The sequence below is a fragment of the Bufo bufo genome, chromosome 6 (assembly GCF_905171765.1).
Source record: "Bufo bufo chromosome 6, aBufBuf1.1, whole genome shotgun sequence".
NCBI classification, from domain to species: domain Eukaryota; kingdom Metazoa; phylum Chordata; class Amphibia; order Anura; family Bufonidae; genus Bufo; species Bufo bufo.
Window position 1 is genome coordinate 341,959,906 of NC_053394.1, and position 25,706 is coordinate 341,985,611.

At 44.2% G+C, this 25,706-nt stretch overlaps 1 protein-coding gene across 5 annotated transcripts in view; it reads left to right on the forward strand.

Moving 5' to 3' along the window:
- The window catches only part of EPB41L1 (erythrocyte membrane protein band 4.1 like 1), a 168,552-nt gene that overhangs the window by 70,834 nt on the left and 72,012 nt on the right, over nt 1-25,706 (forward strand). For 4 of the 5 annotated variants that reach the window (XM_040436502.1, XM_040436498.1, XM_040436500.1 and 1 more), the window contains 5 exons: nt 19,842-20,030; nt 22,446-22,589; nt 22,716-22,820; nt 25,014-25,056; nt 25,256-25,331. In XM_040436502.1, coding sequence (XP_040292436.1) covers nt 19,866-20,030; nt 22,446-22,589; nt 22,716-22,820; nt 25,014-25,056; nt 25,256-25,331 — 533 coding nt within the window. In that variant the 5' untranslated portion in view covers nt 19,842-19,865. Of the gene's footprint in view, nt 1-4,156; nt 4,260-19,841; nt 20,031-22,445; nt 22,590-22,715; nt 22,821-25,013; nt 25,057-25,255; nt 25,332-25,706 lie in introns of those variants that run through there. The other variant, XM_040436501.1, reaches the window with a different exon arrangement.

Genomic DNA, 25,706 nt, shown 5'->3' on the forward strand with positions numbered 1-25,706 from the left:
AAGGAAAGGAGATGACAAAGTGAAACCAGAACAAAGAACATCATGCAAGAAGTAGAGAAAGACGTCTGCCAGACCTTTTCACAGAACTGGTGGTGACATGGTTCTGCTGAAGCAGTGTTTTGTGCTGCCCTGTGGTATATTGATCTGCTGGACCGGTATTTTATGCCGCATTTTGGTATTTGGTTCTGCTAGGGCACTACTTTGTGCTGCCCTCAGGTACTGCTGGCCCCTGCCTAGTTGTGTTGCCCCGTCGTCTGTCAATCTGGATACAAAATGGGGCCACTTTTAGTTTTTTTTCAGGGCCACTTTAAGTTCCCAGTCCGCACCTGTATGCCTTGCCCTGAAGTCTCGCAGGAGTGTGTTCGGCACATGAGCTGTATTGCTACATGATTTGGATTTGATTTTGGAGCTGCCTTTAGAGCCAAACACCTGCCACTAGGGTCTATTTCTTTGATTAAAAACCTGTCAGACTTTAGTGATGATATAGGGGATGGGCCTTGACAATAATTTTCTCTGGTGGGCCCCGGGAACCCCAGTCCGACACTGGTCGCTTACTTAGAAACTGAAGTTCCCTGCCATCCTTTTTCATACCAAGAAAATGGACAGGGCTTAGAATGAAATTTTTTTAATGTTTTTGGTTAGATGGGTACACTGCATAGACTTCCCATTTTTAGTGCAGTAGTCAGGCCTACCATTAAAAATAAAGTTCATATATTGGCTGCTTTGCTAAGGAAGGAGCACTTCTAAATGTGTGCCTACATCTCTAAATTTAATTAGCATATAAATAATATATACGCTTTCCCTGTTAATGAAACTTTGATTATTTAGTAATCGATAGCAGTACACCAGTGGACCTACCCTGGGGCAAGCCAAGAACTCAATGTCTGTGTGCTGTTCTTCTAATGCCACCATCTTGCTCTACAAGTGACACAAATTAGCCTACAATTTTAGGAAACTGATCTCTCCCTTACCTTTTAATTACATCAGAACATGGCAATTTTTTTTTTTTTACCAATGCGCATGTGATCTTCTGGACATAATTATTATTTATAATGATGTCAATTAGTGCTTATACAATTATTCATCTGCTGAAAATCGTCTATGTGGAATAGACTGTTACGTTCAATGACTAGTAGATTATCTTTTTTAACACTTTGCACACCGCTATACACATATGACTACTGCAATCATGAAATCTCCCCAAAAATTTCACTTGAAAGTATCAGATTATTTTCACACAGATTTACTATTGATGACATCACGTAAAAAAATTGAAGCTGCTATATCATACAAGAACAGAGTACGTGAAAAATTGTGTATAATGCCTGTTGTCAAAAAATCAATTAAATTTAATGCCACTCAATAAGAGACATAAAATTTAATTAACATAGTGTGAAAATATTTATAGTCGGCATAAGCTACCTCTCCTGTAATTGATTTTATATAGCTCACTAATTAAAGTGAGGCGTTATTGAGAGAGTGAAAGCAGCTGATGAGGAATGATAGTGTTGTGTTACTAGTAATAATTGGGAACATTTAGAAAGATTTCCAGCAATGCATTTTGGTGCTCCTTTTCCACGGTTTATGATTTTCATACCACCATATTTATCTCCATGTAATTTAGGATATTGGATTGTAGGAATGATCATTATCTGACTCGAGTAACCATATAAATAGCTAATATTGGAGAAAATGAACAGAAGAAGTGGAGGTGAAATAGTGTTGTTACGAACATGTCATTCATGGCTGGTGCTTTGGACACGGCAGATACAATAGAGATTAGTGTGGTGGTGTGGTGGGCAGGGGCAACATGGCATTAGTTGGAGAGGAATAACGCAGCACATATTGAGGCTGGCAGGAACAGAAAACTGTATGTCTCAGGCTTAACAATGCTGTCCAAGATATTTTTTTATTCCACCCACCCCACCCAACGGTATTTGTGATGTATACTTACCTGCTCTACTCCAGGTCTGTGGCTCCTGGGCTGTCTTTACTGCGCTCCTGTTCCCGGTCTGTCAACTACTGCATGGACAGGGTCACGTGGGCATCTGCAGCCAATGAGTGGTCTCAATAGTGATGTATCCTCAAGAGGCACTTCAATGCTGGGTGAATTGCCGCTTAGTGAAACACCACAACTGAGGCCGGTCATTGGCTGCTGTGGTACATGTGATCCATTGACAGACAGAGACCAGAAGGCTGGAAACAGAGCAGAGGGGAGCAGATAACTATAGATGTCTTCACAGATACCACTGGGGCTGGATTAAAAAATAAAAAATTCCTTGAATCCCATTTAAAGGGGTGTTTCCATCTCTAACATTTATGACATAATTACAGCATATGCCATAAATGTCTGATAGTTGCAGTCTGCATTTCTGAGATCAGCCCCAAGTGTCAGACTGGCCCACCAGTAGGATCAGTACAAGAGGATCTTCCGGTGGGCACAGACTCTCTGATTCAGTAGTGGTCCCGAAAGTTCTAGGAGAAAAAAAAAAAACATTTGGAGCTGCCTGTGGGGATAATCATTTGCCACTAGGGTCTACTTCTGTAATTCACAACTTATTAGACATTATTGATGATATAGAAGTTTTTTTCCAGGGCCACTTTAAGGTCCCAGTCTGCCCCTGCCTATCACTAGAACAGGACTACCACCCCAAACCAATCCCAACTGAAAGCAGCGACCAGAGGTAGTCAGAACTACAGAAACATTTTATGAGGCTGTACTACACCGTCTCCATAGCTCCCATACAAGCGAAGTCCCTGCACTTCATGTGCCACCTTATAGTGCTCAATATATTATCATATTTGAGAGATATTCTCCCCTAAAATAGAATATTTACGTAATAGTCTCCAACAGATTGCCTCCGGATGTAATTAGAGGTATATGGAGATGCAATCAGGTCGCATACACTTCTTCAGGCGCAGTATTTTGGCTCCACACAACTGAGGTTGTAGAAAGTAGAATTACGGGCACCTGTATGCAGTCTAAGGGACAAAAAATGGTCATAAGCAATCTGTAGAAGCTGGTGACAATCACAAAGTAATTATTCAAATATGGCATGCCGACACCCCACGTATGCCAAGAGCCTCTTTGTTTTATTTACACAGGGACCTATTTAATTATAGTACCGTAAAATTCCCCATGCCCGACACCAAGCTTTGTCCATTAGTCTGTTTATAAATTCATCGGCTGTGAAGCTCAATACATGTCAGTACAGTATGTCCTTGGTAGCTTGCATTATCAGAATTCCAGAGACTGCAAAACCGGAAGCCTTGTTCTGGATTTTAATGTACTGGCTACAAGGAGAACAGCTGGTGGATCAGACCCCAGGCAGGAGTCCCATGTCTAGCCCACATGGCCTAGGAAAAACTGGAGAAGGCCGCGGCGCTACTGCAAGTGCCGCTGCCTTCTCAAATAGCTTATCGGCGGGGGTCCCGGGTGTCGGACCTCCCCTGATCAGTAGAAAAAACTTTCGAAAAACCTCTTTCAATATTAGGGGACCGCCATGAACCTTAGGATACACCACTTATAACCCGGGACCATTCTGAATAGGAATCATTGACCACAACAGTTTTCAATCCATTTACAAACTATACTTTCTAAGCCTATAGACCTTATTTTACCTATTAAACATCTATGAGGGATGGTAACAAATGCCTTTGCAAACTCCAGAAACACTACATCCACAGCCGCCCCTCTGTCTAGGCCTCTCCTCATAAAAACGAGTCAGGTTAGAATACGACCTGTACTTATAAAACCATAATTTAGAATGTAATTATAAGTGAGCGTGTGTTCTGTCTGTTGACTGTAGGCCCTTGTAGGTAAATAGTGTAGAGCATAACAAGTATGTATCTTCTTAGTAGTCTTTTAGCATGTTTTATTCCTAAAACATTTTTGGTTGTGCATGTATTTTGTATTTCAAAATGTCCTACAAATTAATTAACATACTTAGACAACAACCGTGCAGCCTTCTTTCTGAAGCTCTATAGAAAGACTTTAACAAGTTAATGTTTCGTATAAAAGCATTTTTCATGCATATTTTCTTGCCGTTGCTATGACAGTTGGCTCTGGTAGCGGCAGCGCTGTGAACATTGTAATAATGCTGGGCAAGGTTTTTTTGTTTATTAAGTTTGTAATACTTAGATGAGCTCTGCTTGTCCTGTCCCTAAGGGCGTTCTAATGGGAACATGTTGGTCTAGCATCGGTAGGCATCCAGACCACCCCAACCTAAGAGGACTCTGGAGCTTTACCAAGTGATGGGTTAATGCATTGCTTTATACTAGTTACATACAAACAGGGGCGTATACAGATCTGAGTGTGGGCCTCCTTGCCCCATCCAGTTTCCCAGGACGCGTGCAACAATTGCTCCCAAGCAATGCAAAGCATGAAGCACATATTTATGACAAATTCAAGCTTTTTTTTTTTATTACGCAAAAGACATTTAAAAAAAAAAAAAAAAAAGCTGTAATAAACAGTCATCCTCCACCTCACCCACTTTATCCGACTTCTGGGTATACGTGTTTTATAAACATGGCTCTCATTCTGAATACCATATTTCTCAATATATTCACACCAGACAACTGGCAAAATTACATTGATAATTCAGCTTTCCGTGTGTTACAAATCTGGTGGCCTCCAGCCACCACTAGGGGGAGCTCAGTGCATTACATGGTTACCATTTACTAGAATGGAAGCTGAAATAATCTCTTTGAGTTGAGCTTCCCCTAGTGACGGCTGCATTGCAATGCTGTGTTTTCTTGTCGGGAAAAAAAGAAGGAGTTCAGAGCTGGGCTCCCCCCCAGGCCCCATGGCAATTGTGCGGTCTGCCTCCACTGAAGGTAGTCCTGTCCATGCGAATGTAAAGATACAAGAATATAAGACAACGCTATCTCACTAGCAACCAATCCTGTTATCACAAAGTCATTAAATATGGCGGCAGTTCACATCATTAGTGGATGTTGTGGGTACACCTTTTGTGCAAGGCCCAAGGAGCTCCAAGTTCCAGTTATGTGAGTACAAGCAGAAGAGTATGGTACCCTCTTTGTATATTTGAAGTGAAATGTAGCCCAGTGCGTTGTGTCCCTGTGTCCTTTGTTTTTTCTTTTTACACACAATTCTATCTGAAATTTAGTATTACAATACACTGAATGATCACTTATCAGTCTTGATCCCCCAAGCCATATGTCCATTTAATGTCAATGGAGCAAGTGTGAATCGTGGCTCCTGCGTATGTTTGTATGGTATGTTCTCTGTGTTTTTGTGTGGGTTTCCTCTAGGTAATGTACAGTGAACAAAAATATAAACGCAACACTTTCGGTTTTGCTCCCATTTTGCATGAGCTAAACTCAAAGATCTGAAACATTTTCTACATACACAAAAGACCCATTACTGTCAAATATTGTTCACAAATCTGTCTAAATCTGTGTTAGTGCCCATAAGGCAAGAGTTTAATGGGATGAATGTAATCCTGAAATTAGAAAAGGGAGTATATGCTAAACAAAACTTTCCAAATAAGTTCCTATCTTTATGGCAGGGGTGCGTTGAGTCAGCGCAACTAGCTTCACAGGCATTAGTTCAAGATTGTATACGGGGACAAATGTCCTTCTTACACTCACTTTCCAGGGGATCTACATAGTTATTGTGTAATGTTTGAACGGCTGAGCCAATATAGCTAGACAGAACTGTCTTGATGCCAAATGTATGATTGTCCTTAAATCTACAGACATTGATGTCTCTCTGCTCGAGTTGGGAAGGGGTGGGGGGCAGGGCCGTCTTTTCCAATGGGCACGCTGGGCAGTTGCCCGGGGGCCCCACTTGCCTGGGGGCCCGCCTGCCCAGTGAACCCACCACCCGCGGGAACGGCCGCCTAACACACACAGGTTGCCCCCCCAGTTGAATACTAATGAGCGCTTCCATTATGGAAGCGCTCATTAGAACCGAGAGACCAGGAAGTGGTGAACGCTCTGTACTCACCACTTCCTGGTCCTCGGCTGTCGGCTGTGCAGGGCTGCGCACAGCGTGAGGGCGCTCTGTGACCTCACGCTGTGCGCGCCAGTTCAGAGCACAGAGTCGACTGAGGAGAGGCAGGCGGCGTCCAGGAGCAGGAGAGGTAAGTGATTTTTTATTTTATAAGAAAATGTGGCTGCTGGGGGCATAAGGGGGCTAATGGAGAGGCATATGGGGCCTAATGGAGAGGCATATGGGGGGCTAATGGAGAGGCATATGGGGGGCTAATGGAGAGAGGCATATGGGGGGCTAATGGAGAGAGGCATATGGGGGGCTAATGGAGAGAGGCATATGGGGGGCTAATGGAGAGGCATATGGGGGCTAATGGAGAGGCATATGGGGGCTAATGGAGAGGCATATGGGGGCTAATGAGGCATATGGGGGCTAATGAGGCATATGGGGGCTAATGAGGCATATGGGGGGCTAATGGAGAGGCATATGGGGGCTAATGGAGAGGCATATGGGGGGCTAATGGAGAGGCATATGGGGGGCTAATGGAGAGAGGCATATGGGGGGCTAATGGAGAGAGGCATATGGGGGGCTAATGGAGAGGCATATGGGGGCTAATGGAGAGGCATATGGGGGCTAATGGAGAGGCATATGGGGGCTAATGGAGAGGCATATGGGGGCTAATGGAGAGGCATATGGGGGCTAATGAGGCATATGGGGGCTAATGGAGAGGCATATGGGGGCTAATGGAGAGGCATATGGGGGCTAATGAGGCATATGGGGGCTAATGGAGAGGCATATGGGGGCTAATGGAGAGGCATATGGGGGCTAATGAGGCATATGGGGGCTAATGGAGAGGCATATGGGGGCTAATGGAGAGGCATATGGGGGCTAATGAGGCATATGGGGGCTAATGAGGCATATGGGGGCTAATGGAGAGGCATATGGGGGCTAATGAGGCATATGGGGGCTAATGGAGAGGCATATGGGGGCTAATGGAGAGGCATATGGGGGCTAATGGAGAGGCATATGGGGGCTAATGGAGAGGCATATGGGGGCTAATGAGGCATATGGGGGCTAATGGAGAGGCATATGGGGGCTAATGGAGAGGCATATGGGGGCTAATGAGGCATATGGGGGCTAATGAGGCATATGGGGGCTAATGGAGAGGCATATGGGGGCTAATGGAGAGGCATATGGGGGCTAATGAGGCATATGGGGGCTAATGGAGAGGCATATGGGGGCTAATGAGGCATATGGGGGCTAATGGAGAGGCATATGGGGGCTAATGAGGCATATGGGGGCTAATGGAGAGGCATATGGGGGCTAATGGAGAGGCATATGGGGGCTAATGAGGCATATGGGGGCTAATGGAGAGGCATATGGGGGCTAATGGAGAGGCATATGGGGGCTAATGGAGAGGCATATGGGGGCTAATGGAGAGGCATATGGGGGCTAATGGAGAGGCATATGGGGGCTAATGGAGAGGCATATGGGGGCTAATGGAGAGGCATATGGGGGCTAATGGAGAGGCATATGGGGGCTAATGGAGAGGCATATGGGGGCTAATGGAGAGGCATATGGGGGCTAATGAGGCATATGGGGGCTAATGGAGAGGCATATGGGGGCTAATGAGGCATATGGGGGCTAATGGAGAGGCATATGGGGGCTAATGGAGAGGCATATGGGGGCTAATGGAGAGGCATATGGGGGCTAATGGAGAGGCATATGGGGGCTAATGGAGAGGCATATGGGGGCTAATGAGGCATATGGGGGCTAATGAGGCATATGGGGGCTAATGGAGAGGCATATGGGGGCTAATGGAGAGGCATATGGGGGCTAATGGAGAGGCATATGGGGGCTAATGGAGAGGCATATGGGGGCTAATGGAGAGGCATATGGGGGCTAATGGAGAGGCATATGGGGGCTAATGGAGAGGCATATGGGGGCTAATGGAGAGGCATATGGGGGCTAATGGAGAGGCATATGGGGGCTAATGAGGCATATGGGGGCTAATGGAGAGGCATATGGGGGCTAATGAGGCATATGGGGGCTAATGGAGAGGCATATGGGGGCTAATGGAGAGGCATATGGGGGCTAATGGAGAGGCATATGGGGGCTAATGGAGAGGCATATGGGGGCTAATGATGAGGCATATGGGGGCTAATGATGAGGCATATGGGGGCTAATGATGAGGCATATGGGGGCTAATGATGAGAGGCAGCATATGGGGGCTAATGAGAGGCATAATAACACTGTCATCCACAGATGCCCCCATAACAGTGTGTCTTCCACAGATCCACCATAACAGTGCGCCTGCGCACTGACGAGAGACAGAAAGAAGGGGAAAGAATCCACGGAAGCAAGCAGAGGACGGCACAGCAGACGATTGAACAGCTTCTTTTGTAAGTAAATAGTTTTATTATAAATGTATCCCTGCAGACCGCAATTCTCTCATATTTTGTAATCTTATTTATATATACTTATTTTGTTTTTGCCCCCCCATTTTTGACTGTGGTATCTTTGTGCCCCCCCTATATATTATTCCTATATTAAACACTGATTTTGTTGAAAGTACCAATAAATATCGCCTTATTGATAATTTGCATTTTTATTCTAGTGCGTGATTGTGTAGACAGGGCCCCAGTGCACTGTATTGCCCGGGGGCCTATAATGCTCTTAAGATGGCACTGGTGGGGGGGAGGGTGTTATTGTGTTATTGAATACAATGTTACGATACTTCAATCATTTCAATGCTGTATTGTTCATATAAAAACCTTGACTTCCCATAATTGCTTTAGGTGTCTGCGTACACCAATATCTTTGTATCTTGTTGTACTTATTTCCAACTATACAAAAAACTAAGAACTCCTTTTTGATGTTTATGTGATAATGTTTATTTCAATAAAAATAAACAGTTTTAAAAAAAAATCTGTGTTAGGCCTCTTTCACACTGGCGTGTGCTCCCCGTTACCGTATTGCGGACCACATTTGCGGATCCGCAATACACGGGTGGCGTTCTGTGGGCATTCCGCATCACGGATGCGGACCCATTTACTTGAATGGGTCCGGAGATGCGGAATGGTGCGGAACGGAACCCTACGGAACCGTACTTCCGTTCCGCAAAAAGATAGAACACGTCCTATCTTTTTGCGATGCGCTGCGGCTGCCCCCACGGACTACGGCAACGGGGCGCATGAATATTGAACAGGTATGCCTTAGACTGTCCACAATAAAAGGCCACTCTGAAATGTGCAGTTTGATCACACAGCACAATGCCACAGATGTCGCAACGTTTGAGGGAGCGTGCAATTGGCATGCTGACTGCAGGAATTTCTACCAGAGCTGTTGCCCGTGCAATGAATGTTCATTTCTCTACCATAAACCATCTCCAAAGGCATTTCAGAGAATTTGGCAGTACATCCAACCGGCCTCACAACCGCAGACCACGTGTAACCACACCAGCCCAGGACCTCTACATCCAGCATGTTCACCTCCATGATCGTCTGAGACCAGCCACCCGGACAGCTGCAGCAACAATCGGTTTGCACAACCAAAGAATTTCTGCACAAACTGTCAGAAACCGTCTCAGGGAAGCTCATCTGCATGCTCGTCGTCCTCATCGGGGTCTGGGCCTGACTTTAGTTCGTCGACTTGAGTGGGCAAATGCTCACATTTGATGGTGTCTGGCACGTTGGAGAGGCATTCTGTTCACGGATGAGTCCCGGTTTTCACTGTTCAGGGCAGATGGCAGACAGCGTGTGGTGTCATGTGGGTGAACGGTTTGCTGACGTCAACGTTGTGGATCAAGTGGCCCATGGTGGCGGCGAGGTTATGGTATGGGCAGGCGTATCTTATGGAGAACAAACACAGGTGCATTTTATTGATGGCATTTTGAATGCACAGAGATACCGTGACGAGATCCTGAGGCCCATTGTTGTGCCATTCATCCACGACCATCACCTCATGTTGCAGCATGATAATGCACGGCCCCATATTGCAATGGTCTGTACACAATTCCTGGAAGCTGAAAACATCCCAGTTCTTGCATGGACAGCATACTCACCGGACATGTCACCCATTGAGCATGTTTGGGATGCTCTGGATCGGCGTATACGACAGCGTGTTCCAGAGGAGTGGACCAACATTCTACAGGCCACAATTAACAATCTGAACTATATGCGATGGAGATGTGTTGCACTGCGTGGGGCAAATGGTGGCCACACCAGATACTGACTGGTTTTCCCACCCCCACCCATTAAGGCAAAACTGTGCACATTTCAGAGTGGCCTTTTATTGTGGGCAATCTAAGGCACACCTGTGCAATATTCATGCTGTCTAATCAGCACCTTGATATGCCACACCTGTGAGGTGGGATGGATTATCTCGGCAAAGGAGAAGTGCTCACTAACACAGATTTAGACAGATTTGTGAACAATATTTACAGTAATGGGTATTTTGTGTATGTAGAAAATGTTTCAGATCTTTCAGTTCAGCTCATGCAACCTGGGAGCAAAACCGAAAGTGTTGTGTTTATATTTTTGTTCAGTGTAGTTTCCTTCTATGCTCCAAAAAGATTCTAATAGGTTAATCGTCCCCTATATGTGTCTGAGGCCCCATTCACACAACACATTGAGCACCGCAGACTGCGGGTCAGCAAAACATGGGCACCGGCTGTATGCACTCTGCATTGTGGTGCGGACCCATTGACTTCAATGGTCTACAATCCACAAGATGCGGCGAAAGATGGAACATGTTCGATCCTTTGCAGCGCAGAGGCACGGACTCGGAAACACACGGCTTACGTGTCTTTTCATGTGCTTTTGGGTCTGTGCCTTTGCGCCGCCAAAGATAGGATACATCTTGCGGATCGGGTACCCATTGAAATCAATGGGTCCGCACCATTATGTGTAGTGCACACGGCCAATTCCCGTGTTTTGCCGACCCTCGGTTTGAGGTTCGCAACACAGGCAGGGTGGGCCCCACGGTTGTGTGAATAGGGCCTGAGGTAGGGACAGATGTGAATGACAACTATCTCTGTACACTGCTGCAGACTATGTTTGTGCTATATAAGCTATAGGGAAACACCATAAGTGGCTTTTTATTTCTATTGGCTACAAAAAGGAGGCCTTATCAGAAACATAAAAACGCATTAGGATTCATTACCTACTGTAGGTGCTCCTAGCTGTGGAAAATAAAGATTTGGACCTTTGGACCTTTCCTCTGGTTCCATGCAAATGGCAGACATCTACGTGTCTTGTAAGGTGTTGATAACTTTTATTAAAATAGGGATATATAAGGTGATTGGGATGGATAGCGTTAACGCTTTGCACTGTGCTAATTTTTCTTTCCCCATGGCTTGCTAACATTACATGTGTAGAAAGATGAGGATTCATGGGAGGATTTGTCATAGTTCTTCCATAACTAACTGCCTGAGGTTTGGGAGTGATGAATGACCGCCATCTCACCTCACACCCTGCTTGGCACAAAATGCTGTATACTCTAATAGAAAAAAATAAAAAGACGTGGGAGAATAAATAAAAAATTGGCAGAAAATGGGTGGTAGGTTGAGGGATAAGACAAGAGGCATGAAGAAAGGTGGGTATGTAGATGGAAAACAGCACAAAGTGAAATGAGCAATAGCAGAGCTCACTAATGGGGGTAGAGAGGCACTGCACGGTATACATGTATACATGGGAGGTGTCAGGCAGCACAGCCGGTGACAGTGACGCTCCCACTGCAGCATGCATTAAGAAGGATGGGTAAGGGGGAGGGGGATCTTGTTCTTTCACACCACCCCCACCCGGCTATGCAAAGACATCTGTGTGGGTGTAGTAAAGATATTTTTTGCTGTGCCAATCTGGGGTAAAAGACAGCACAAGAACAAGGCATGAAAATTCTGAAATTCAAGGCAGTTGTTTCCTTATTCAGTCTTTGACATGAATCAAGAATACTTATATATTCAATGACAGAACCACTTATATATGTATCACGCAGATTGTAAACCCTCGCCGGCCGGGTCCTTTCTCCTTCTGTGCCAGTTTGTAACTTGTCTTGTTCACGCTTATTGTACTTGTTTTGCTTTATGTATGTTCATCCCTTTTCATATGTGCAGTGCACCATAATAATAAATATTAATAATAGCATATAGGTTACAGATTATAAAGAAGTGATTGCATAGCAGTGGAGTTTATTGTACAGCCTAGTGACAGAATGCATACTGGTGGTTTCTATATAATGTCCAGTGATCTCCTGACTACAGATTATCAGGCCAGGATCAGACAGTGCTGGAGATCTCCTGACTACAGATTATCAGGACAGGATCAGACAGTGCTGGGTTTCTATATAATGTCCAGTGATCTCCTGACTACAGATTATCAGGACAGGATCAGACAGTGCTGGGTTTCTATATAATGTCCAGTGATCTCCTGACCACAGATTATCAGGACAGGATCAGACAGCGCTGGGTCTCTATATAATGTCCAGTGATCTCCTGACTACAGATTATCAGAACAGGATCAGACAGTGCTGGAGATCTCCTGACTACAGATTATCAGGACAGGATCAGACAGTGCTGGGTTTCTATATAATGTCCAGTGATCTCCTGACTACAGATTATCAGGACAGGATCAGACAGTGCTGGGTTTCTATATAATGTCCAGTGATGTCCTGACCACAGATTATCAGGACAGGATCAGACAGCGCTGGGTCTCTATATAATGTCCAGTGATCTCCTGACTACAGATTATCAGAACAGGATCAGACAGTGCTGGAGATCTCCTGACTACAGATTATCAGGACAGGATCAGACAGTGCTGGGTTTCTATATAATGTCCAGTGATCTCCTGACTACAGATTATCAGGACAGGATCAGACAGTGCTGGGTTTCTATATAATGTCCAGTGATCTCCTGACCACAGATTATCAGGACAGGATCAGACAGCGCTGGGTCTCTATATAATGTCCAGTGATCTCCTGACCACAGATTATCAGGACAGGATCAGACAGTGCTGTGTTTCTATATAATGTCCAGTGATCTCCTGACTACAGATTATCAGGCCAGGATCAGACAGTGCTGGAGATCTCCTGACTACAGATTATCAGGACAGGATCAGACAGTGCTGGGTTTCTATATAATGTCCAGTGATCTCCTGACTACAGATTATCAGGACAGGATCAGACAGTGCTGGGTTTCTATATAATGTCCAGTGATCTCCTGACCACAGATTATCAGGACAGGATCAGACAGCGCTGGGTCTCTATATAATGTCCAGTGATCTCCTGACTACAGATTATCAGAACAGGATCAGACAGTGCTGGAGATCTCCTGACTACAGATTATCAGGACAGGATCAGACAGTGCTGGGTTTCTATATAATGTCCAGTGATCTCCTGACTACAGATTATCAGGACAGGATCAGACAGTGCTGGGTTTCTATATAATGTCCAGTGATGTCCTGACCACAGATTATCAGGACAGGATCAGACAGCGCTGGGTCTCTATATAATGTCCAGTGATCTCCTGACTACAGATTATCAGAACAGGATCAGACAGTGCTGGAGATCTCCTGACTACAGATTATCAGGACAGGATCAGACAGTGCTGGGTTTCTATATAATGTCCAGTGATCTCCTGACTGCAGATTATCAGGACAGGATCAGACAGTGCTGGGTCTCTATATAATGTCCAGTGATCTCCTGACTACAGATTATCAGGACAGGATCAGACAGTGCTGGGTTTCTCTATAATGTCCAGTGATCTCCTGACTACAGATTATCAGGACAGGATCAGACAGTGCTGGGTCTCTATATAATGTCCAGTGATCTCCTGACTACAGATTATCAGGACAGGATCAGACAGCGCTGGGTTTCTATATAATGTCCAGTGATCTCCTGGCTGTAGATTATCAGGACAGGATCAGACAGTGCTGGGTCTCTATATAATGTCCAGTGATCTCCTGACTGCAGATTATCAGGACAGGATCAGACAGTGCTGGGTCTCTATATAATGACCAGTGATCTCCTGACTACAGATTATCAGAACAGGATCAGACAGTGCTGGAGATCTCCTGACTACAGATTATCAGGACAGGATCAGACAGCGCTGGGTCTCTATATAATGTCCAGTGATCTCCTGACTACAGATTATCAGGACAGGATCAGACAGTGCTGGGTTTCTATATAATGTCCAGTGATCTCCTGACCACAGATTATCAGGACAGGATCAGACAGTGCTGGGTTTCTATATAATGTCCAGTGATCTCCTGACTACAGATTATCAGGACAGGATCAGACAGTGCTGGGTCTATATATAATGTCCAGTGATCTCCTGACTACAGATTATCAGGACAGGATCAGACAGTGCTGGGTCTCTATATAATGTCCAGTGATCTCCTGACTACAGATTATCAGGACAGGATCAGACAGTGCTGGGTCTCTATATAATGTCCAGTGATCTCCTGACTACAGATTATCAGGACAGGATCAGACAGCGCTGGGTCTCTATATAATGTCCAGTGATCTCCTGACTACAGATTATCAGGACAGGATCAGACAGCGCTGGGTTTCTATATAATGTCCAGTGATCTCCTGACTACAGATTATCAGGACAGGATCAGACAGTGCTGGGTTTCTATATAATGTCCAGTGATCTCCTGGCTGTAGATTATCAGGACAGGATCAGACAGTGCTGGGTCTCTATATAATGTCCAGTGATCTCCTGACTGCAGATTATCAGGACAGGATCAGACAGTGCTGGGTCTCTATATAATGACCAGTGATCTCCTGACTACAGATTATCAGAACAGGATCAGACAGTGCTGGAGATCTCCTGACTACAGATTATCAGGACAGGATCAGACAGCGCTGGGTCTCTATATAATGTCCAGTGATCTCCTGACTACAGATTATCAGGACAGGATCAGACAGTGCTGGGTTTCTATATAATGTCCAGTGATCTCCTGACCACAGATTATCAGGACAGGATCAGACAGTGCTGGGTTTCTATATAATGTCCAGTGATCTCCTGACTACAGATTATCAGGACAGGATCAGACAGTGCTGGGTCTATATATAATGTCCAGTGATCTCCTGACTACAGATTATCAGGACAGGATCAGACAGTGCTGGGTCTCTATATAATGTCCAGTGATCTCCTGACTACAGATTATCAGGACAGGATCAGACAGTGCTGGGTCTCTATATAATGTCCAGTGATCTCCTGACTACAGATTATCAGGACAGGATCAGACAGCGCTGGGTCTCTATATAATGTCCAGTGATCTCCTGACTACAGATTATCAGGACAGGATCAGACAGCGCTGGGTTTCTATATAATGTCCAGTGATCTCCTGACTACAGATTATCAGGACAGGATCAGACAGCGCTGGGTTTCTATATAATGGCCAGTGATCTCCTGACTGCAGATTATCAGGACAGGATCAGACAGTGCTGGGTCTCTATATAATGGCCAGTGATCTCCTGACTACAGATTATCAGAACAGGATCAGACAGTGCTGGAGATCTCCTGACTACAGATTATCAGGACAGGATCAGACAGCGCTGGGTCTCCATATAATGTCCAGTGATCTCCTGACTACAGATTATCAGGACAGGATCAGACAGTGCTGGGTTTCTATATAATGTCCAGTGATCTCCTGACCACAGATTATCAGGACAGGATCAGACAGTGCTGGGTTTCTATATAATGTCCAGTGATCTCCTGACTACAGATTATCAGGACAGGATCAGACAGTGCTGGGTCTATATATAATGTCCAGTGATCTCCTGACTACAGATTATCAGGACAGGATCAGACAGTGCTGGGTCTCTATATAATGTCCAGTGATCTCCTGACTACAGATTATCAGGACAGGATCAGACAGTGCTGGGTCTCTATATAATGTCCAGTGATCTCCTGACTACAGATTATCAGGACAGGATCAGACAGCGCTGGGTCTCTATATAATGTCCAGTGATCTCCTGACTACAGATTATCAGGACAGGATCAGACAGCGCTGGGTTTCTATATAATGTCCAGTGATCTCCTGGCTGTAGATTATCAGGACAGGATCAGACAGTGCTGGGTCTCTATATAATGTCCAGTGATCTCCTGACTGCAGATTATCAGGACAGGATCAGACAGTGCTGGGTCTCTATATAATGGCCAGTGATCTCCTGACTACAGATTATCAGAACAGGATCAGACAGTGCTGGAGATCTCCTGACTACAGATTATCAGGACAGGATCAGACAGCGCTGGGTCTCTATATAATGTCCAGTGATCTCCTGACTACAGATTATCAGGACAGGAACAGACAGCGCTGGGTTTCTATATAATGTCCAGTGATCTCCTGGCTGTAGATTATCAGGACAGGATCAGACAGTGCTGGGTCTCTATATAATGTCAAGTGATCTCCTGACTGCAGATTATCAGGACAGGATCAGACAGTGCTGGGTTTCTATATAATGTCCAGTGATCTCCTGACTACAGATTATCAGGACAGGATCAGACAGTGCTGGGTTTCTATATAATGTCCAGTGATCTCCTGACAACAGATTATCAGGACAGGATCAGACAGTGCTGGGTTTCTATATAATGTCCAGTGATCTCCTGACTACAGATTATCAGGACAGGATCAGACAGTGCTGGGTCTATATATAATGTCCAGTGATCTCCTGACTACAGATTATCAGGACAGGATCAGACAGTGCTGGGTCTCTATATAATGTCCAGTGATCTCCTGACTACAGATTATCAGGACAGGATCAGACAGTGCTGGGTCTCTATATAATGTCCAGTGATCTCCTGACTACAGATTATCAGGACAGGATCAGACAGCGCTGGGTCTCTATATAATGTCCAGTGATCTCCTGACTACAGATTATCAGGACAGGATCAGACAGCGCTGGGTTTCTATATAATGTCCAGTGATCTCCTGGCTGTAGATTATCAGGACAGGATCAGACAGTGCTGGGTCTCTATATAATGTCCAGTGATCTCCTGACTGCAGATTATCAGGACAGGATCAGACAGTGCTGGGTCTCTATATAATGGCCAGTGATCTCCTGACTACAGATTATCAGAACAGGATCAGACAGTGCTGGAGATCTCCTGACTACAGATTATCAGGACAGGATCAGACAGCGCTGGGTCTCTATATAATGTCCAGTGATCTCCTGACTACAGATTATCAGGACAGGATCAGACAGTGCTGGGTCTCTATATAATGTCCAGTGATCTGGCTACAGATTATCAGGACAGGATCAGACAGTGCTGGGTCTCTATATAATGTCCAGTGATCTCCTGACTGCAGATTATCAGGACAGGATCAGACAGTGCTGGGTCTCTATATAATGGCCAGTGATCTCCTGACTACAGATTATCAGAACAGGATCAGACAGTGCTGGAGATCTCCTGACTACAGATTATCAGGACAGGATCAGACAGCGCTGGGTCTCTATATAATGTCCAGTGATCTCCTGACTACAGATTATCAGGACAGGATCAGACAGCGCTGGGTTTCTATATAATGTCCAGTGATCTCCTGGCTGTAGATTATCAGGACAGGATCAGACAGTGCTGGGTCTCTATATAATGTCCAGTGATCTCCTGACTGCAGATTATCAGGACAGGATCAGACAGTGCTGGGTCTCTATATAATGGCCAGTGATCTCCTGACTACAGATTATCAGAACAGGATCAGACAGTGCTGGAGATCTCCTGACTACAGATTATCAGGACAGGATCAGACAGCGCTGGGTCTCTATATAATGTCCAGTGATCTCCTGACTACAGATTATCAGGACAGGATCAGACAGCGCTGGGTTTCTATATAATGTCCAGTGATCTCCTGGCTGTAGATTATCAGGACAGGATCAGACAGTGCTGGGTCTCTATATAATGTCAAGTGATCTCCTGACTGCAGATTATCAGGACAGGATCAGACAGTGCTGGGTTTCTATATAATGTCCAGTGATCTCCTGACTACAGATTATCAGGACAGGATCAGACAGTGCTGGGTTTCTATATAATGTCCAGTGATCTCCTGACAACAGATTATCAGGACAGGATCAGACAGTGCTGGGTTTCTATATAATGTCCAGTGATCTCCTGACTACAGATTATCAGGACAGGATCAGACAGTGCTGGGTCTATATATAATGTCCAGTGATCTCCTGACTACAGATTATCAGGACAGGATCAGACAATGCTGGGTCTCTATATAATGTCCAGTGATCTCCTGACTACAGATTATCAGGACAGGATCAGACAGTGCTGGGTCTCTATATAATGTCCAGTGATCTCCTGACTACAGATTATCAGGACAGGATCAGACAGCGCTGGGTTTCTATATAATGTCCAGTGATCTCCTGGCTGTAGATTATCAGGACAGGATCAGACAGTGCTGGGTCTCTATATAATGTCCAGTGATCTCCTGACTGCAGATTATCAGGACAGGATCAGACAGTGCTGGGTCTCTATATAATGTCCAGTGATCTCCTGACTGCAGATTATCAGGACAGGATCAGACAGTGCTGGGTCTCTATATAATGGCCAGTGATCTCCTGACTACAGATTATCAGAACAGGATCAGACAGTGCTGGAGATCTCCTGACTACAGATTATCAGGACAGGATCAGACAGCGCTGGGTCTCTATATAATGTCCAGTGATCTCCTGACTACAGATTATCAGGACAGGATCAGACAGCGCTGGGTTTCTATATAATGTCCAGTGATCTCCTGGATGTAGATTATCAGGACAGGATCAGACAGTGCTGGGTCTCTATATAATGGCCAGTGATCTCCTGACTACAGATTATCAGAACAGGATCAGACAGTGCTGGAGATCTCCTGACTACAGATTATCAGGACAGGATCAGACAGCGCTGGGTCTCTATATAATGTCCAGTGATCTCCTGACTACAGATTATCAGGACAGGATCAGACAGTGCTGGGTCTCTATATAATGTCCAGTGATCTGGCTACAGATTACCAGGACAGGATCAGACAGTGCTGGGTCTCTATATAATGGCCAGTGATCTCCTGACTACAGATTATCAGGACAGGATCAGACAGCGCTGGGTCTCTATATAATGTCCAGTGATCTCCTGACTACAGATTATCAGGACAGGATCAGACAGCGCTGGGTCTCTATATAATGTCCACTGATCTCCTGACTACAGATTATCAGGACAGGATCAGACAGCGCTGGGTTTCTATATAATGTCCAGTGATCTCCTGACTACAGATTATCAGGACAGGATCAGACAGTGCTGGGTTTCTATATAATGTCCAGTGATCTCCTGACTGCAGATTATCAGACAATACAAATTTTCTATTGAGATGGTCGTAAATATTAGTAATAATTGTTACATTATTATATTGGTTATTATACATAAACAATCAGTTATAGGGGGTGCAGAGGTAGTAGTCGCTACTAGGCCTAGGAGCCTGAGGGGGCCCAAAAAACCTCTGCCACATAAGAAGACATCAGAATTATAGAATGCAAATTGTAGGTGAGTGGCCCTGTTATAGATTTTGCACTGGCCCCAGGATCTTTAAGTTACGCTTCTGATGACATTCACATCACTTTTTGAAGGACTTCTTCATTGTTTGCCGACCTCTAGTTCAGGAAAAGGAATTTACATGTGAGTGTTTGTAGACAGGCTGCTCACATGTAACAGGTCAGAGGATGACTGTAATATCTGGGAAATGCGGAGGAGGTGAGTCTTCAGTAAGGTTGTGGCTCGCTCTGGGAGCCCGTGTTATATGGGGATATACTTTTATATAACTGCATTTATTTTTATAGGGCCATTATATTCTGCAGTGTTGTACTGAAGTCACTTCCATTTTGTACTGAACAATCACTTTCTCCTTTCTTGCAGCCTACAACAATCTGAGGAGTCACAATGACCACAGAGGTGGGGGCTGAAACTGAACTCAATCCTGGCGCAGATGGGCATGCCCAGGATGGGGTACATAATCCCGCACTACTTCCCCACGACACCCCGCAAACCCCTGCTAACAATGTGGACCGGTCAGGAGTCAATGAGAATTTAAGGAGAGCTGTGGATGTAAGTATACAAAGGTTCTGTCACCTCTCCTGACTTGTCTGTTTTAGTAAATACAGTACTTTTACTTCCATGGAGCATCCTTCTTTTATTTCTCCTGGAAATATGTGAATAACTGGGTGCCATAATTCTCATTTTCATTGGGATGTGTTTCTGCACAGTCCAAGCGATGCTGAGAGTATCAGACTGTTTATGGATAAAACCTATTAACAAAAGGAAAGCTTATGTCCAGCTGTCAATAGGTAATATATTACCAGGAGGGATAACAGAGTAACGGCAAAATGCAGAGATCTATGGAAATATCCTCAAATATTATTACTTTATGAAGAATGCAAGTATTAGCTAAGGGCATGTTCACATCTGCCTCAGAAGCTCTATTAGGGGCCTCTATTGTAGATTCTGTAAAAAATGCAAGACAAAATAGTGCAGCATGCAAGTGTTATATCTAGTAAAATGTCGGGGAGCATGACGGAAACCTGACGGACCCCATTATAGTCAGGCACCGTCGGGCACCGTTCCAGCGCTTATGTTATTTTCAGTATTCGTCTCCTATAATGGTGCAGAACAATGAAAATACAAGCACTAACGTGAATGCGGCTTTAAATATATGTCAGGAGAGCTGACAGGCCCTCTAGGTGATGTTCAGTAATTTTATAACCTCCTCAATGACCTATACAATGAAAAAGATACTGAATTGTGGAATAACCCCTTTAAAGAGGATCTGTCACCACAAAATCCAGTGCAATCTGTGAGCAGCATGTTATAGAGCAGGAGAAGCTGAGTAGATATATAGTTTTGTGGGAAAAGATTCAGTAAAACATGTAATTTTATACATTTAAATCTCTGCTCTTTGTGAGCTCAGTTGTACACAGGGGCCAACTTATCAGCGACTGATGGTTATCTGTGAATGTACATCTACACAGAAAATGCTATCAATACGTGATAAGATGACCCCTGTGAAAAACTTTCAGTGATTGACAGCTATCTCTATATACTGTACATACTTACACATAGAATGCTATCAATCACTGACAACACCTCCCCGTGTACAACTGAAGTCAGGAAGAGCAACGATTTAAATGTAAAAATTACAGGTTTTGCTAAAGCTTTTCCCACAAAAAGATATATCTCAATCTGCCTAGCTCCTCCTGCTCCATAACATGCTGAATGTCATGCTGACAGGTTCTCTTTAAAGGGCTTATGCCATGACTGATGTACAAACTGAAATTGAGATATCATATAGTACATTTGTACAAGATGACAAGGGGGCATACTCCTTAATAATATGGAGTGTCAGCAAACAGACCTTAATACCAATGCCATTCAACGAAAGCTAAAATACAATATACAATAGAAACCTTGTGAAGGACAAAATATGTCTATATACAAACATGTGCACATTCAGTCCCAAATGCGGAGAATCCGAAATAATCTGACAAACCCAAGCATGATATGCATAATAAAGATACTAAGTTGAAAACATGACAACACCCACAGTAATAAAGGGTGTCCTGGTTAAAATGTGCACATCTACCTCGCCCCATGCTTACTGCTGGGAACACCCAGCTTCCTCAGTGGTCTCTAAAAATGTAGTGTGGTTCACATTTATATACCCAATAAAATCAAAAACATAATAATCACCTGTCTGGAGGTAAGGGGTAATGTGATGCAGATGGCTCGAAGTGACACACATTTTCGGTTGCGCTCCATGGGAACACTGGGGACACAGGTGCTTGGGTTTGTATGGTTATTTCTGATTGTCTGCATTTGGGACTGAATGTGCATGCTTGTGTATGGACATATTTTGTCCTACATAGGGTATCTATTGTATACAATATTTTAGCTTTTGCTTTTATGGTTTTCAGTAAAGATTAATTGATTTTACATATTGGATGTACAGCTCTTTGTACGGTTCTTCTTACTGTTTTGGAATATCATACAGTACACGAAAATCACTTTCTAGCAAAGCTAGAACCAACCCTGTACCTCACAGAGATCCAGAGATCTACTTGCTCCAATTGTTCTGCTAGACCAGGCTGGTAGCTCAGGGGCGTGTCCTTCTACTGCAGCTAAGGGTGTGTGTCCTTTCTGCTGCAGCTCTTTCCCTGTAACTGCCACAGCTTCTAACAGCAGATATGGCTGGTGACAGTTGAAGATTTAAACTCAGCGTATACGACCACCTCAGTGAGGTGGACAAGACATAAGGAAAAGATCAAACAGCAGGTGGCGCTAATCAGATAGATTTCAGTGACTCAGTGGCTGTACTAAATTTTTAATTACATGCAATTACAAAAGTATTCAGATCTTGGTGCTGTTTGAAAAATTAAGACGCCTCTGTATGCCAATTTGCATGCTCTGTAATGGGTTTTTGCATGTTTCTGATTTTAACAGAATACTTATTATCTTTGTGAATTGTAGAGTGAAGAGAGGCTTGAAATAGCACAAGACAGAATGACACCCTCTCACAATCAGAGATCACCGCAGAAAACGTCTAGAAAACCCAAAAATACAGTTTGTATTGTGACGCTCCTGGACTCTTCCAACTATGAGTGTGAAATAGAGGTAAGACATAGCTGCAGTCCTTATGGGGTTAAACGAAGGGAAGAGGAGAATTTTAATGACTTAATAATTTACAGCTCCGATCAATATTGTGACGGCTCCTTTGTCTGCTGGCTTCTTGTTTTTCAGAAACATGCCAGGGGGCAGGTCCTGTTCGATACAGTATGTGGACACCTCAACTTGCTGGAGAAAGATTACTTTGGTCTTACGTTCTGTGACACTGACAGTCAGAAGGTAATGCTTGTAAAATCCAAGTGAGTGCGCTTGTAACGAGACAGTTCGTTATGCTTCTAGCTGTTATATTATGCCATTATCTATACTTGATGCCTCCAAAAAGCTAGGTTGTATAAAATCCAGACCCCCCAAGAAATGAAGAGGTACTTCCAAAATAGACTAGGACTCAGAACCGCTATAACATGCTCTTAAGCTTGTAACAAAATTACCAGAGGGTGTAGAGGTCTTCCCATTGTGATCAGTATATTCCTCACTTGAGACCACCAAATGGTGTACTCTTCGAAGGACCGGATGCACTTAACATCTGGTCACCCTCCATTATCATTATATCCTGTGCTGACCAGTGACCTCCTATTTGCTGGTAGTTTAGTCATCAGTCCAGATGACACCTAATTCCTATTCACTGTCTTAAAAGGGCTGTTCAATTTAGAAAACCTACTTTCACATGAAAATTCTGAGTTAATAGGGAGGAAGTCTTTGCATTTAGGACCATCATCCATTAGGCAAAGTAGGAAATGGCTACAAAGAGTGCTACTCTCTCTGGAGGATCCGACATGTCCATGCTTTACATGGGCAGCTCATTGACTTAAATGGAAACTGTGTAATGCTTCATTGTCCCTGTGGTGGCGCAGCAGGGAAATTAAATGGGTTTCCTCGCAGATTACAGTTGATGCACTTTGATTGGTTTATTGTTGGGGGACACTTCTACCAGAGAGGGACAGTGCAAAGGGAAGGACCCTTTTAATTTAGATTTGTCAGGAAATAATAAAAATGGTGCAACTACTAGTAACAATATAAATGAGATTACTGAATTACGCAGGGCACACAAGTAGCAGTGGGTTGTTTGTTTTGTCAGAGCCAGGCACAAATGATATGACCAGTCTGGCCTCCATAGCCTGTAGTAAAATGTCTGAGCAATTGAACTTGTATTTTCTTCTCCTTGAACACATTTCGCTAGTCATCCAATTGGCTTTCTCAACTAGAATGGCTTGTACGACAAATCCCTGCCATTAAATATTGGCGATTCATGCTTCAGTCAATGAGGTAAGATGTCGATAGCATTTGTATGACTGAAGCTATTAGGTGTGATTAAACTGCCTCTGAAGAGGTGTTAAAACAGCATGGTAAGTGGTAGACATTGCACTTCTCCATCTCTATTCACGATTGGTTTCTCCAATTTAACATAAATATCTTCTTTATCACCTCCTGTTGAACCAGTCCTCCTCTGTGTCTAAGGCTACTTTCACATCTGCGTTTTCCCTTTCCGGTATTGAAATCAGGCAGAGGTACTAAATACCGGAGGAAAACACTTCTGTTTTGTCCCCATTCATTGTCGATGGGGATAAAACTGAACTGAACAGAGTGCACCAGAATCAGAATCCGTTTGGTTGCATTCCCATACCGGACAGAAAACCACTGCAAGCAGTGTTTTTCTGTCCGGCATGGGATGTGGAGCAAGACGTTTTCTCGGACACAAAAGAGAACATATTCGGCCCCCACTGACTTACAGTGGTTTTAGTGCCAGATCCGTCATGGCTATTTTAAAGATAATACTACCGGATCTGCTCATTCTGTCCGTTGTATTATCTAGATGGAAGCGGTTTGCTGATCCATGCTGGCGCCAGCAAAAACGCATATGTGAAAGTAGCCTACAAGTGTCCTTTTGTACACAGAGTCCTGACCACAGGTGTTAGCACTTACAATGCTGTTTTAACAGCTCTCTAGGGATTAAACTATCCCATCTAATAGCTTCAGTCATGCAAATGCAATCAACATCTTACCTTCATGACTGAAGCAGGAGTATTCAATGATGGAGATTTCTTGTACAAGCCATTCTAATTGAGAAAATCAGTCGGATGACTAGCAAAATGTATTCAAGAAAAATAAAAAAACAGCCCAGTTGTTCTGACTTATAACTACTGGTATATCATGACCTGGGCGAATAAGAAGCTTCACAGACATACCGGATAGTACCAGTACCCCAGATAATGTGAATTATTCCATAGAAATATATAGCATCAGTTCTGGCACCAGTTTCCCTGCATTTCTGTGCCACATTGGAGGGAAACTGTAAAGGAGCCTTTAGCTGATCCCATTTATGTGTGTACTTAGATATGCTAAGACACCTCAAGCAGCGATTGATTGATTGATTGATTCTTCTGTACTAACATTGCTGTAACTTTGGTTTTACAGAATTGGCTGGATCCCTCCAAGGAAATAAAAAAACAGATCAGAAGTGAGTGCTAAAACTCACACGTGGCATTGCCTTCTCACCCTACCTTTACCTCTTGGACATTTCTCTTAGCTTTCACAACCATCTTCATGTTTTCTTCTTTCTACTGATGATGTCTCTTTCAACTATACACTTCTTTCTAGTCGTTATATTCCTCGTCCAGTTTGCCTATCCATCTAACCAGCTCTACTTGTTTCTTCAGGTGGTCCCTGGACTTTTGGTTTCACGGTAAAGTTTTATCCCCCTGATCCAGCTCAGCTCACAGAAGACATCACAAGGTGTGAGGCATTTAACAATGGTGGCATTTGTGAAGTCTTTGAGAATGTGACAATGATGGTGAAAGGATAACCTATTTTGGGACATAATGGAACCCACTGAAATCAATGGAATCCATTTTGCCATTTCTGTGTGCCCCGTGGCCGTTCTGCGGCCCGCAATGCACAAACATCGACCATGGGGCAGCGCAGCCCGGACCCATTCACTTTAATGGGTTCGCGATCCGGCCGTTCCGCAAAAAGATAGGACATGTTCTATCTTTTTGCGGAACGGAAGTAAGGGACGAAACCCCACGGAAGCACTCCGTAGTGCTTCCGTCGGTTTCCGTTCTGTGCTTCCGTTCCGCAACATTCTGCATCTACGGATTTGCGAAGTGA